The sequence below is a fragment of the Callorhinus ursinus genome, unplaced genomic scaffold (genome assembly GCF_003265705.2).
Source record: "Callorhinus ursinus isolate GAN/ISIS: 27379988/994484 unplaced genomic scaffold, GSC_fseal_2.0 scaffold10, whole genome shotgun sequence".
NCBI lineage: Eukaryota > Metazoa > Chordata > Mammalia > Carnivora > Otariidae > Callorhinus > Callorhinus ursinus.
In genome coordinates this window covers 66,064,442-66,080,034 of record NW_027397072.1, presented here as the reverse complement: position 1 = coordinate 66,080,034, position 15,593 = coordinate 66,064,442, and the positions used below count along the sequence as shown (strand labels likewise).

General features: G+C 36.1%; 1 protein-coding gene across 4 annotated transcripts in view; it reads right to left on the bottom strand.

Moving 5' to 3' along the window:
- Positions 1 to 3,186: 3,186 nt before the first annotated feature.
- CLHC1 (clathrin heavy chain linker domain containing 1) overlaps positions 3,187 to 15,593 on the bottom strand; it is a 38,066-nt gene continuing 25,659 nt past the window's right edge. For 3 of the 4 annotated variants that reach the window (XM_025868828.2, XM_025868827.2, XM_073897697.1), the window contains 3 exons: positions 10,126 to 10,328; positions 5,813 to 5,992; positions 3,187 to 4,453 (listed from right to left, as the gene is read on the bottom strand). In XM_025868828.2, coding sequence (XP_025724613.1) covers positions 4,257 to 4,453; positions 5,813 to 5,992; positions 10,126 to 10,328 — 580 coding nt within the window. In that variant the 3' untranslated portion in view covers positions 3,187 to 4,256. The remainder of the gene's footprint in view (positions 4,454 to 5,812; positions 5,993 to 10,125; positions 10,329 to 15,593) is intronic. The other variant, XM_073897696.1, reaches the window with a different exon arrangement.

The following is a 15,593-nucleotide window of genomic DNA, read 5'->3' as shown; positions in this document are numbered from 1 at the left end:
ATCAAGAATCATATACTCCACTGACTGAGCCAGCCAGGCACCCCGTTTTTATGATTTTTTACTAAGTACCTCATATAAATGGAATCATATAATACTTATCTTTTTGTGACTGTGATGTTGTGTTCAGGAACTGATCAATCTAAGTCCTCACCCCAGAGAAGTTGGGCAAAAATAAAATAGCATGCAGATTTTACAAGCAGACTGTTTGCTCTCTGGACTGGTGAAGGCTTGCAATTCAAAACTCATGACTGCTAACCCATAAATGCCTAGATCTTTAAGCAACTTGGCAGAGATCTTTGATAATTCAGTCCCATTGGTGGGAGCTGCTTCCAAAATATACCTTCTCACATTGATTCTGTGCTTTCAAACTGTGAGCATATGTGTATGGTAAGGAATTGGATGAGACATGTTGATCTGTGTATAACCAGGGAGTTCAAGGCTGACATGCACATCATGTTAAGCACAAATCCAGCTAAAGCCAGCCCTGCATGATCTAATGCAAGAAAACAAAATAACGATATAACCCATGCAACTGTTTGTTCCTTAGATGAAAAAGGTAGATCCTCCTCAGTGGCTTTAACACATCAATCCACTTGGGAACTTGACGGGAAAGTACAAACTCAATGAAGGACTGAAGACATATAGTGGTAATTATTCCTGTAGGCAGTTTGAAAATACATGATAATGGCAGCTCTCCACAGCCATAATGGAATTTCTACTAAATAGAAACAAGGATCAATTTAGGAAAATCTTCAAAACGTATCTTAATAACCTCTTTTTAAAAACTATAATACTGCTTTTTTACTATCCTATGGCAATACAATTGAGGAAGGATACTGACAAACTAATTAGCATGAGAGAAAGGGGCATTAAAATTACTTAAAGAGAATTTATCTTTCCCTCCTTTTACATGCAAATTGCATCTGTGCTACTTTCCAAGTTCCACGGCATTAGACATCGAAATGGCCTCCATTCTAGACCAGCAATACACATAATAGCTCTAACTTTTAAAGAACCCTGCCTTCTATTACCAGGGCATCAGTAAATTGGGCATTCTGCAGCAGCTTTTCCTAAGAAAACATGGTGGCTCTTTACTTCCTTTATCCACTCAAAAAGCTTCATTTAAAATTAATGGAAACAATTGGGTGCCTGGATGTTTCAGTTGGTTAAGCATCCAACTCTTGATTTAGGCTCAGGTCATGTTCTCAGGATTGTGAGATCTACCCCTGCATGGGGCTCCGCGCTCAGTGGGGAGTCTGCTTGAGATTCTCTCTCTCCCTCTCCCTCTGCCTCATTCTCTCAGATAATAAGTCTTTAACAAATTTTTTAATAAAAATTTTTTAATAATAAAATTAATGGAAACAAGAAATTCAATTTGGCCTCCTGAGTTTAGGAAAGATTTCAAATTGGAGGCCTACAGGTCAAGTTTAATCTGGAGATGTGTTTTGTTCAGCGTACATAGTACTCTGACAATCAGGACTGCTCACATCAAATCAACATTTCCAGCTTCTGATAGGGTAATTATGAGTCCATAATCCTGCATGACAAAAATTGACTGGAACTTACTATAGTTGTCCCTTTTGAAAAGTCCCAAGATCCCCCCATCCCTGATTCTCAGACACCTCACTAATTTTTTTTAAGATTTTATTTATTTATTTGAGAGAGAGCATGAGCAGAGGGAGCAGCAGAGAGAGAGGGACAAGCAGGTTCCCCACTGAGCAGGGAGCCCAATGCAGGATTTGATCCCAGGACCCTGAAATCATGACCCGAGCAAAAGGCAGACGCCTAAACAACTGAGCCACCCAGCTGCCCCTAAACACCTCACTAATTTACAGTAGTACCAGCTTCTATAGATAACTTGAGTGACCTTCAGTTTGGAGTTTAAGAAAAGAACATCAAGGAGAGATTGACACAGATTCCAAGACATGTAGGCTACCTTAGATAACTAACAATAAAAAAAGAAACAAAAGGAGATTGCTACATAAATAATAGTACCTTTATTCAGTACCTTTCAAAATACAAATTATAACTACTAGCAAATTGACAACTTTATATGTTCAGTAGTGCTACAGTGGTTCAACTTTGTTAAAATGCTGTTTTTTTCCACCCGGAACTAAGATTACACTGTATGTTAACTAACTGGAATTTAAATAAAAACTTGAAGAAAAAAAATTGGTTTTTTTCGGAGAAGGAATGGAAGAAATTTCCATGAAATGGAGAAAGTTAAAAAAAAAATAACCAATGAGGACTGACTTTGATTTTTAACTTAACTTATGCTTTAGCAGTCTAACAGAGTTGAAGGCAATTAAAAAGTAACATTTTCATCTGTTAAGTTTAAAAAAGTGATTGAGGGCGCCTGGGTGGCTCAGTTGGTTAAGCGACTGCCTTCGGCTCAGGTCATGATCCTGGAGTCCCGGGATCGAGTCCCACATCAGGCTCCCTGCTCAGCAGGGAGTCTGCTTCTCCCTCTGACCCTCTTCCCTCTTGTACTCTCTGTCTCTCATTCTCTCTCTCAAATAAATAAATAAAACTTTAAAATAAATAAATAAATAAGAAATAAAAAAAATAAAAAAGTGATTGAATATAATGGTTATTTCTTAACTAATCCAGGATTTAGAAAAAGTCCTAAATGTTAAAACTTTTCATTAGATTAAATTTTTGTTTCAGAAAACCTCTAAACCTTTCCAAATAGATGAAATTAATGGAAATTCATTTTGATAAATGATAAACGTGTAAGTACAAGTAAATCTTTCTGACATCAGTCTGGAAGAAATGTTTTTCCTCTCTTTCGCTGGCATAGTAGAAAGAACACCTAATCAGAAATTTAGTTTATCATGACCTCTGCTATGTGATCTTCGGCCATGGGGAATGAATAGGTAGAGCACAGAGGATTTTTAGGACAGTGAAACTATTCTGATGCTGTAACAGTGGATACTTGTCATTATAAATTTGTCCAAACCCATAGAATGTACAAGACCAGGATTTGTAAAATAAGCCAAGCAATCCTAATATAAGCGTGGACAGATAGCTCAATAAAGGTATGTCAACATATCAAATACTCCAAAGAAGGATAATTACATAAATACAAATGGATAGATATGTGGGATTTAGTAAGTATAAGCCAAGAACAGGAATATGTATTTCTGGGACTTACATACAAATAAGTTATCTTCTACGAAATTCATTCATTATGTTATATACTTTTATTACACACATATATCACTAATCCTCATGACAAAGCTTTAGAGGAAGTATTACTGCCCACATTTTGCAAAGAGGAAGAGGTAAGACCAAAATTTGAATACAAGGCTGTCTGATTCCAAGTTCATATTCTGTCCGCTATAAAGTAAAAAACAGACACTCTAGTAGGGGAAAAGGTGACTTTTTACTCTGACTCCACCTAATAGCAGCTCCATTGTTACCATGTTCCGTGATCAAGGCTGACATTCAGCTGGTATGGCATAAGGGCTGAAAGTTGTTATGATTATCTGTTCTGTTTGACTGGGGGTGCCCGTGACAAACTGATCACTAAATATTTTGAATATCCTACCTGACCATGACACAGAACTCTTAGTATTCCATCACATACTTATTCAGACATTTGAAATCATCCAAAACCACTTCTCATGACATATTTTCCATACCTACAGGCATCTCAGTTCTACTTCATGCAAAATTTGGCTGGTCTTCTCTCTAGGTAAGAACATGCTAAGATTCCTAACTTTTATAGTAGAAGTCTAGCATTTGCCATTTACATATACCAAAGCAAGGGACACATCTTTAAATCAGTAGTATAAAATTACTATACTGTAGGTTTTCACCAGTGAGTCCAACCTTGAAATTACATCCTGCCTTTCTTGTTAAAAATCAGTCTCAAAGCATTTGTTATTTGGGAAATTAGTCTGACAGGATACTGTTCACACCTTCCTCAGTTCTTACTATAAAACTAGATCCCCAGAAAGGAATATATCTAGATATTAGCTTATGCCCTTAGATAGAACTGCCTAAACTGAGTTTTATACAAAATTATATTCTTGGATTTTATCAAGATTCAATATCAGAAATGATCATATGGAAAAAAGAAAGCAACGGTATAAATGTTTCAAGGACAAATCATCATAACAAAAACAGCATGATTTATTTCTGAGAGCTTCATACTTTAGATTTATTTATAAGTTAGTTATGCCAAAACCAGCTTGCCCAACCAATACACATAAAATGTTATATAAGCTCCCTCAACTGGTTGAGACATGGAACTACCAAAAAACATGTTCCATTAAGTTGACTGTATCATCCTCTTCAGAAATTTCTGTTATGCCAGCCTGAGATTGAAGGATGGACATGATGTCGTGAGATAATTTGTCAAAGCCATTCTGTATACATATATTTGCCACTTCTTGCCAGTTTTCTAATGAGAAAAATGGATCATTTATCATAAGATGTTCAACTATACCTGAGGAAAAAAATTATAATATTATAGTATGGCACTTATTCTTATTTGAAAACTCATACTTAGCAATTCTTCCAAAATAGAAAGGGATATCATTTCAACTATTAAAGTTACTATTAAACTTGATCCATATAAGTTTAATCTGGAGTGTTTCAGCCAGTTCATGGTAAGTAATCAAGTGTTAGTTTCTTCCTCCCTTTCATTAACCTTTTCATGTCTCACTTCAACCCTCTACTATCTCTCACATTCCCACACTTCTACTCATCTCCCATCTCCTTCTTGGTTGAAGGCTAAACGGAAGGGGTCTCAAAAAATGAAGAATGAGGGCTCAGCCTTATTCAGAGTCTCTAAGGTACCACTAGACACTATCACATAACTGGGGGCCTACAAGTCTAGTTTTCATGATCCTTCAAATTCTTTTATAAATTCCCTAGTTGTGCTGACCCAAGGGCTTGAAAACCTCTTTAGCAAACCCTTCCTATCTCTGGATAGAGAGAGACCTCTTAATGATGGGACTTCTATAATAAATATTTTTCTAAAGGAAATAAAAGAATGATTTTGTTTATTAAAGAAAACTAATGATATTACTTATTTTTGAAAATCAATTATGGTGACCCTCTTTGGAATATATTTATTTAGGGAACTCATTTCTTAGCTATTACCTGCATTACTGATGATACTTAATGAAAGAGGATCTCTTTTTAAAATATTGTCAGCACTATTATTTTATTTCTACCATGATTATTTTTCTGTCAAATAAAATATTTTATTTGATATCTGTAATAATTTCAAAATTATCTTCCCAACTATGTTTTCATGTAATTTGCTTATTCATTCTTTAACCCCATATAACAATTTAAAATCAAGCTATCTACTCAAGTTCCTATATTAAATTAGAGAAAGGAAAGAAAAAAGTGAGATGTAATTAGTTATTCTTAATCCCACTCCAGAGTTACATTCAGAGTAAACATCATATGGAAGTGTCATTTACCTATGTGTTTGGTTTAAGAATAAAAATATAGAGAGATTATGTCTAAATAACATTTTAAATACATATAAAATTACTAAATATACACATCTGTTAATATATGTACAGTTTTTAGAGTAGTGTTTGCCAGTATAATTATTAAGATGTTCCCCTAAAGCTACATAAAGATTCTTTTTTGTAATTCCCTCAAGAAATACATACTATTGTCGACAGACTATCATTGACATGGTAAGCTTTACATTTATAAACTCCTAAAGTCAATTCCTGCCAAGAAGGAACTCTTAGGAAAAATTAGTTAACTCAGACATAATAATCTTGAACCTTTCCCTAAATAACCCACTACTTTCTCTTCTATAACATTTTACTATACTTACCTTTCCCACCTTTACTTATTTCTTGAAGTAGCTTAATGCCAACTTTTTCCATGTCTACAGAAAACAGATGAAGTATAACAAGACCGAAAGATAAAGATGGTGGTTTCCCGTTCCATTCTCTAGTGAGACACTGAATTAATTCAGTGTGAGGACATAACTTTATTAACTGCATCAGGTCATCTGAAAGCAAAAAATGAAAAAACTATGTCTCAACATCCTAATATGATACAGCAACTACAAACTGGGACCAGCTAATGTCTACACCTGCCAATCAACACTTCTTTTTCCAATCCTTCCAAAGTCCTCAATGAACTCAACAGTAATCTCTCCAATCAGGAAAAAAAAAATCATGCTCAGCATCGCAAAAAAATGAAAGAAAACTACTTAAAACACACACTACCTGAAAAACAAATTATCAAAGAACTGTGGTAGAATAGAAAGGACTAGACTGGCAATCAGGAAACCTGAGCTCTGATCACAGTTCCATCAATCATTTATTCTTTTGGATCTCAGTTTATGCACCTTAAAAGTGCTAGAATTGGTAGCTCCAATTTCTAAAGTTCCATCTAATAACTACATTATGTTTGTCTACATCCTGTTGCTCATATTTGGACCAGTTCCTAGTAAGTATAATTTCTTTCTTTCTGTGTCTTGCACAGAAAAAGGGTCTCAGCAATTTTTTTCCCTAAAAATATCAAGTATTTAGAAACTCCAACATGAAGACTTTAAGAAGCTATCAGCCAGTTCAAGTAGCTAGAGGTTGAGCCATATGAAGTTGCCTGTATTTGACCATTTTTGACTCCAAAAAAAGCAAATTCATATGGTTTAATATACTAGCTAACTATTGAGTTCATCTAGTACTGCAATCATGATTTACATTCTTAAATTTATAAACTTTGTGTTAACTTACTAAAGTTTTTCAAGTAAAAATATTCTTCTTGGGTCACAACAGAGGTAGTTTTCAGAATAATTTCTGAGAGCCTTTCAAGAACTACCATAAATGTAATTTGCACTCTTGACAGGCACAAATTTCTGTACTGGGAACTTAAATCTATTAAATCATTGCATTTAATATTCAATATAAGTGAGATATTATTATTCTCATATTGATAGTGAGGAAACAGGCTTAGAGAAGTTAATTTTCCCAAAATTATATACATGATATAAAGTAGAACAGTTCATCTGAGCCCCCCACAGAGTCTATGACCTTCCAACCTATAGTAATGCTCCTCCAAAATAATAAATAAATGTGTGTGCACTGTATGTATGTATGTATGTATGTATACACACAGGCATGCACACACACACATAAATATATAGAGAGAAATGGTAAAAGAAGAAACAAAGAATAACAGAATATAATTCTATTATCAATAAAGTCAAACAATTTTTTAAAAATTTCCCTAGAGAACAGGTAGAAGTTTATCATTTGGGTCACTTAAATTGGCCTCCACTAAGGTGAAGCTATCTTTATAGCACCCCCAGCCTCCAACATTTCATAACTCACACATCTTACTCTGCTTCATTCAATCAGGTATTCAAATCGCCTTCTCCCTGAATTGATTAATTAACCAATATTTACTCAACTATATGCAAGATATGGTCTCTGACTGATTAGAAAAAACACAAATTCAAATCTCATGACCTTTCCCCTCCGCTTACCACATTTTGGAATCCATTTCATTACTCCTTGGTTTGACATATTATTAATCATTTTTTTTTATCTCATGGATGTTCTGTTTTAATAAGATTATAAAGGCCTATATACCAAGTATGATATCTGTTTAACACAAATATCTAGAGCACTGGTTCTCAAAATATGGTCTAGGGTCTACAAAGTCAAAACTATTTTCATAAAAATACTAAGTTGTTATTGTTATTTTAAATGAATAAATATTTTTAAATTTTCTGCTTTAATGTCTAATAGGATAAATATCAATAGACATAACCCATGTAAGTAAAAGCTCTTTGGGATGTTCAGTGCTTTTTAAAAGTGTAAAAGAGACCTGAGACCACAAAGTTTGAAAGCCTCACATCCAGAATAACCCAATTTCCAGATAGGTATATTCACTTGTTTAATGATAATGGGAAGGTGAACAAACAAATTATTTCAGGCTTTATTCTAAAAATTATTAGGGGGAAGAAATAATTTTTACTTTTATTTATTTTTATTTTTTTTTAAAGATTTTATTTATTTATTTATTTATTTATTTGAGAGAGAGACACAGCGAGAGAGGAAACACAAGCAGGGGGAGTGGGAGAGGGAGAAGCAGGCTTCCCACTGAGCAGGGAGCCTGATGTGGAGCTTAATCCCAAGACCCTGGGATCATGACCTGAGCTGAAGGCTGACACTTAACAACTGAGCCACCCACCCCAGGCGCCCCTAATTTTTGCTTTTAAAACATGCTCTTTTAGTCACACTTATGCTTTTGGAACAAATTTCTTAGAACTTTTCTGTTTTTATTTGGTTTTGGTTTGGGTTTTTTAATTTGTAAGTGTATAACTGATAGTCTAAATCTAAGAGAGAACATTTTTTTCTGAAACCAGAAAGTCTTAACAAAATGAATCTGTCCCCCAAGGCCAATATGATACCATGGAAAGCTGTGGTTGTTTCTCATTAAAAAGTAAAATAAGGAAAGTAATTTTTCAAACAATGTTTCCATTTTGTAAGCTTAATTTTTCTTGTTATTATTTTCATCTTATGATGTGCTAAATAAATTCTGAGGATAAACATCAAGGCTCTAATTACATAAGAGTGTCATTACTTTGTAAATTATTACAATATATATCTAATTATTTTAGATTGTAATGTACTACTAGAAGAACAGAACAATATGATAGTGAGTCAATCATGTTTCTATGCACTTATGCAAGGCAAATTTTGCAAGCAAAACAGAAACTTAACATTTCAGTCAATAAAAATTCTAAGTGTAATTAAACCTATATTCCTTCCATGTCTAAACTGACTAAAATAATCTCTTATCTATGGAAAAATAATACTTAAAACAGAAACTGAATCTGTATACTTAGATAGTAAAAATAAAATATGTAATTCATTCAACAAATATTAATTGAGTAGTACCTACTATACCAGATTCTGTTTTGTTGCTATGTGTGTGTAGGTAAATTACTTATCTCTTTGAGCCTTAGCTTCTCTGTGGAAACACAGTTTTTTTTAATCTATAAAATAGGGATAATAACAAAACCTGCTTTATAGTTAACATAAGGATTAAGTAAGATCATGCATGTAAAAAGCCAAACTATAGTATCAAGTGTGCTGTTACATAACAAATAAAAAAATTCAAGTTATTGTCTGAAAATGATCAGATTCAACAGCCATCAATGATCCTCTTTCCTGGAAAAATATGCCCTAAAAGTGCTATGTTTTATTTCATTTGCAACTTCTTAGAATTGGGGGTACAAAGCCTGCAAATCAGAATTGAGACATAGGCCTAGAATGTGGGAGATGTCAGGATGCCTATATATGTAGGTTACTCATGAACTAGGCTCAAAATAAGGGATCAGCTCATTCAATAAGGTTACCCTAAGGTTGACAGTGCTCTCAGATCATTGCCCAAATGCAACCTAGGTGTTTCAAAATTTTGAAATGAACATTATTTTACTAATTCTTCATTTCTAATGCTTATTATCATAGTCTAGAACATTTATGTAACAAATAAGTTCAGCTATTTAAAAAATAAATCCTTTAAATAGCATGGTCTAAAATATCTGCAAAATAAACTGTGTCCTTCAGAGGGAGACAAGCAGTGACACCCAAACATCCACCTTCTCCAAGGCTGTGAGGCCCTCTGTCCCAGGACAGCCCCAAGCTCAGTCCCCAGTGCCTTTGCCAGACATGCGAGACAAACAAGATCTCCTCAGGAACAACTGGCCTTAAGGCAAAGACCACTCTGATAGGGCTGGCCACGGCTACCCAGGACCCTCAATCAGCACCACAGACTTGACGAACTTCACTCTCTTGTTTCACTGTTCCCTCTGTGCAAGCCTTGGCTCATTTCCCTCTCTGGGCCTCAGTATCTCAACTTGTATGATGGGTCTAACAGTGCCTACCTGATGGAACTGTTGTGCGGATTGGCTGGAAGGACGTGGGGATACTCCACCCAGAGTCTGGCACAAAGTAGGTACCCAATAAAAATTAGATAGGTTTTACTAAAAACAAACGAACCTACTTATCAGTGTATGCAGAAGAGACTTTATAATATAAATCCAAAATATTGCCTACTATCATGGGTGATCTTACAATTAAAGTCTAGAAGTCAAATGTATACAATTAAGTAGACTGTTTCACTCACCGTAAGTAAAGTCCTTGAATTGTTGTATGTATTCCATGGCCCCATGAATCTGACCCTGTTGACATAGGCAAAGAAGAGCTTTCTTGGGTAGGCCACAGTCACTGTAGATCATCTGAGCTAAAGCCAGGCACTTGGCCTTGTTGTAAGTATCCTGTTCCCCAAAATCACAAATCACATCCCCCAACTCTTCAGAAAATGTGAGCCTAGAGCAAGCAGATCAATAGGTATACTTTAGAGAGTTCTTGATGAGTGGATGAGATTCAAATATTTAAAAATTCAGCACAGTGGAACTGGATTTTCTATGGTCTATAAGAATTCCAAGTTAATAGGCAATTGATATAGGAGAAATTAAACATATCTAAGATTTAACACCAACAAGAACAAAAACAATCAGCATGTATTCTTTTGGGGGAAGACATTTTAGCAAAACTGAGCTCAAGTTTTTAAAAAATCTACAAACACGGTTAAAACTCTCCTAAAAAGACTGGCGGGATTTAAAATGACAAGGTAAACAAAACTTCTCTTATAATTGGGAATCTCAATGTTCTCAGCAGTTATCTAGATTCTAAACCCTACTGAATGTAAGAATTCATTAAATGTTGGTTAACGACAGTGACAACAAATTTTAGCTCAAAATTAGTAACAGATCTTGCAAGTGTTTGCAAGAAACGTGTGACACCAGTGTTATTTTTTTAAATTGATATAGATAAATATACAAAACAACAGGGGGAAAAAAGGTTATAAGACGTCCCTATTAGGAGAGACTGAAGAAGTAGTTCTTTTGAGATGGCTCACTTGAATAGGTTTCACTTGTCATCACATTTTATTTTTTTATTTTTTTACTTGTCATCACATTTTAATGCGCCATCTTCAAACAAAATTGAAGCAAACCATCTGCACTAGCCCATTACCTCCACCTAGAAATGATCAGCATAAGCCAAAACACATTTGGGTGTGATTAAAGATATTACTTCTAATCACTGGTGGTATGGAAATTTTATTTTAGTTATATTCTTAATAGCTACAGAATGTTGGTGCCTGGAAATCCAGAAACCCCTACAAAATGTCTGTTTACTGAAAATTCAGGAAATAAAGCCTACTGTGTTTATTGGAGTGGCCAGAGAGAGGTGGGTCTAAAATCAAAAGGCAGCTTCTGATTATAAATCAATTATTTACTAAGGAATTACCTGACTTCTACATTTTAGTACCAAAATACAGGTTTTGGTAGCTACAGTCACAGTGTTTTCTAAGGCTGAACAAGTAATTATTTCAGTCTTTATAGTGACTGTATTCCCAGAGCAAGATGATACCAGTATTTTCTTTTAAAGATTTTTTATTTATTTATTCATGAGAGACAGAGAGAGAGGCAGAGAGAGAGAAAGGCAGAGGCAGAAGCAGGCTCCCAAGGAGCAGGGAGCCCGATGCGGGACTCGATCCCAGGACTCCAGGATCATGACCTGAGCCGAAGGCAGACGCCCAACCATCTGAGCCACCCAGGAGCCCGATAATACCAGTATTTTAGTTATTACTTCTCTTATTAATACCATAGTTTTATTTTTTTAAGAAGTCACCACCATTATGTGTTCCACCTGAAAGAAGGCCAGAGCTGAGGACTGAGGTTGCTGTGTCTCTGTTTGTCACTTTCCAAAAGGATGATGAGGAAAGAAGAGTATGATTAAAAAGAAAAAATTTTAAAAATAAATAAAAAGAAAAAGAAAAATTATTGAAAGGGGGGAAATGGGCCAAGCCCCAAAAGAATGGAATTGACCCTGAAGGAAAAAAGGGGAAAGATAAACAGGGGTTCTAACCCTGGGGGAAAGGGACATAATCAAGCACCCTACACCTGGCTGGAAATGAGCCTGGGCACCTCTGCCCACATTTCCCCCACCCCCAATCACCTCATCCTACCTCCTTCCCTTTCCCAAAAGTCCCCTTCTTGGTTTGACCACCCCTACTTCTAATTCTAAGAAGACTTTCAGGGACTTCTGAAAGTTGATCTCCAGCCTGACTCTGGAGAATACAAATGACTAATAAAAGAAAATATGCTTAACTCCACTAGTAAACTAAGGCATATTTGATTATAAACCAGATTGTAGACTTTTAAGTCAAAATAAAGGTAATATATAATCACTAAATCTATGCATATTTACTTACTGTTATTTTGTAGGGTTCAGTTTGTAAAGTTAATATGTCAGAGGATATTTTTCCTCTTCTAGGAGCAGTGTCTGCCATTTAGAGACCTAAATGCTAGTAAAGCATCATTTCTTAAGTTTAGGCTTTATGTGTCAAGTGATCAGACTTTCCTCAGGTAAGAATGACTAAGAGAGTCAAGATTAGTCTACAACCCAGGCTGTTTTAGGGCTGGCTCTGTACAGGGCTTCAGGGAAAGAACTGTAGAACTTTTTAAGGTAGCCATGTAGTAGAGGCCAGGTCATTGGAGTCAGAGACCAGAGGACAGAGGCTAAGAATAAAGAATGTGAATTACCTTCAGTATTCTGTTAGACCATCTCAGGATCCTTCAAAGTGGTGGTATTGTCCAAATTTATGCAGTCAAGGAATTGCATAAGAATTTAAATTCTGACAACTAAGAGGTAGAATCAGCCAAGAATCATCAGTATATGTAGGGAAATTAATCTTGTCTGAAGTGTCTCTGCATTGATAACAAGTGTTAATGAACATGCACTTTCTAATGGTGTTCTCACATCTCAACCATTTCCAGGGCTCCCTGACAAGTACATTTTGTGGAGGGTGTAGGTGTGACCAGGCAGAAAAAGAAAGAGGCAAAGCAGGGAGAGCAAGGTATATGTATGAAGAAGTTTCCTAAAACATAATTAACTATTATGTGAACAATAAGTGAAGCTGTAACAAGAGGGGTGGGAAAGAGATACTCTGCACTGGTAAACAATAGTGCCATCAATCCAGGACAGACTGGGACTACCCAGCGTCGTGCAGGGGAAATGGTGAATTTGGAACGGGCAGCAGTAGGCAGTAGTACACAAACTGACTACTCTATAATATGTATCCTATGTCAATATACATCCAGAGCCAAGAAAGCATAGCCCTTAGGCTGCAAAATAAGCAGGCCATGGCAACAAGACAGATGACGGGAAGGCCTTTCCTCACTCTGCCTTCCAATACTCAGAGCCCAACATATGTCCGCATAGACCCAGCAAGAACAGCTTGATCTTTGTAAGCAGGCACACACTGTTTTAGTCCTCTTTACTGGACCAGTGACTCTTCCCCAGCTGACTGCTAACGGCTCCCAATCTCTCCTTCCCCAAAGAATTGCCCTCAGCTGACTGGAGCTGCCTCATCCAGAAAATCATGCCTATCTTTCAACCCCCAGTAGTCTAGAGCAGATGACTAATAAAGAATACAAAAGGCCAGTCTTATAATTCAAAAAGAAACAACTCTGGTACAGTTTATGCTCCGTAGTCCTCTCCCTGTAATGCTAGCTAACACTAGACTTTACCTGAGTTCACATTCCTGCTCGGCTGTTTGCCCTTCTCCATCCCATCTCACTTCTTCCCTTACAATATTACTCGAGGAGGAGTCTATCAGTAAATGACATGCACTCAGGTGCAACTACCATGCTCTCTTTATGGGAAGAGGGAAATGGAGTGCCAAACATATTCCTCTCTTCCGTGTTAGGTAACAATAACCTTACCTTCTCATGATAATCAAAGTCGACCAGGATTCACAGAACCTCAAGTTGTAGGAGTGGAAAGCACAGACTCCCTGTGATGGTTAATTGTATGTGTCATCCTGACTGGCTCATTGAGCACCCAGATATTTAGTCAAATATTATTCTGGGAGTCCATGAGGATGTACTTGAAAGAGAGTGGATCGGTAGACTGAATAAAGCAGATTTTTGTGAATGTGGATGGCTCTCATCTAATCAGTTGAAGGCCTGAATGGTACAAAAAGGCTGACCCTCTTCCAAATAAGGGGGAACTCCTGCTTGACTGCTTAGCTGGGACATCAGTCTTTTCCTACTTTTGGGCTCAAACAGAAAACATTGGCTTTTCTCAAGTCTTGAGCAGCCTGAAACTCACACCACTGAGGGCTCTCTTGCTTGCTGGTCTCTAGCTTGCTGAGTGCAGATCTTGGGACTTACCAGCCTCCATAATCACATGAGCCAATTTCTTTCTTTATATATATATATATTATATACACATACATATATACATATACACACATAATTTGATATATGGAAATATATGTATATTTGTATTATATATATTAAAATAATATATTAAATATATTATTGATTCTATTTCTCTAGAGAAGCCTAATTAATATACTCCCCATGTGGGCTACTAGGAATGATACCTGAGCAGAGACACTCTTTTATCTCCCAGACCCAAGTATTCTACCTACTGGGGATACACCATGTAATTGTCACTGGTTTAAAGAGTGCATTTCATCCTGAAGGATGTTACTCCATCTTCAAAGGATGGAGTGACAAGCTGGCATCACCTGGACACAACCTGAACCATCCATGAGCTAAGTTTGGGTTTTTTCTTCCTTGTCTGCTGGTCTTAGGTCACCCCACCCGTGCATGAGGCCATAGGTGTGACATTACTGTGGAAGTAGTGTCAGTCAGTTGGTGGTAGTTGACATGGGTTCTGGGCCACCTATTTCTGAAGCTAACCTGTATTCTCTGGATCTGCTTGAGCATGATCTTGATTTTATCTGATTTTAGATGGACTCTCTGAGCCCACTTGACCTCATGACTTGGTAAGCCTGTCAGAATCCAGTTCATGATAAGCAGCTCTCTAGTTTAACAGTTATTGGTGTTCCCTGGATAGACACTCCAACTTTAATAAGACCCAGTAGGTGTTTTTTAATAGTATATAGTTGCTTGTTACAGGTGGCAGATAATCTACTGGGATAGCTCTTGGTAGTCCCAAGCCAAATGAAAACTGTTAATGGGTATCAATAATCATGGTTTGATAAAGGCATGGCAACCACAGTCATCCTACCAGACAAGCCATCAAGACCAACAGAAGTGTAAGAGTGAGAATATAAAATGGATACTGAAGAAAGATGAGTAATAATTAATATGGAAGAATCTCAAAATAACTATAAGTGAAAGAGCCAGACCAAGAAGAAAAAATAATATATAATATATAATTCCATTTTATAAAATTCTAGAAAACAAAACCTCATATATTATGACAGGAAGTAGATGAGTGGTTACTTGGAGATGGAATGGGGGTTGAATGAGGTTGATTATCTCAGCTGTGGTGATGATTTCATGGGTGTATACATATGTCAAAACTTGTCAAACTGTACACTACAAATATGTATGGTTTATTATATGTCAATTATATCTCCACAATGCTGTTTTCCAAAAACTCATCAAATTGTACATTTGAAATATGTATCGCTTATTGTATATAAATTATATCTCAATAAAGTTTTAAAAAACAAGTAACAGCCATAGGATCCATTGTCGTGACAAG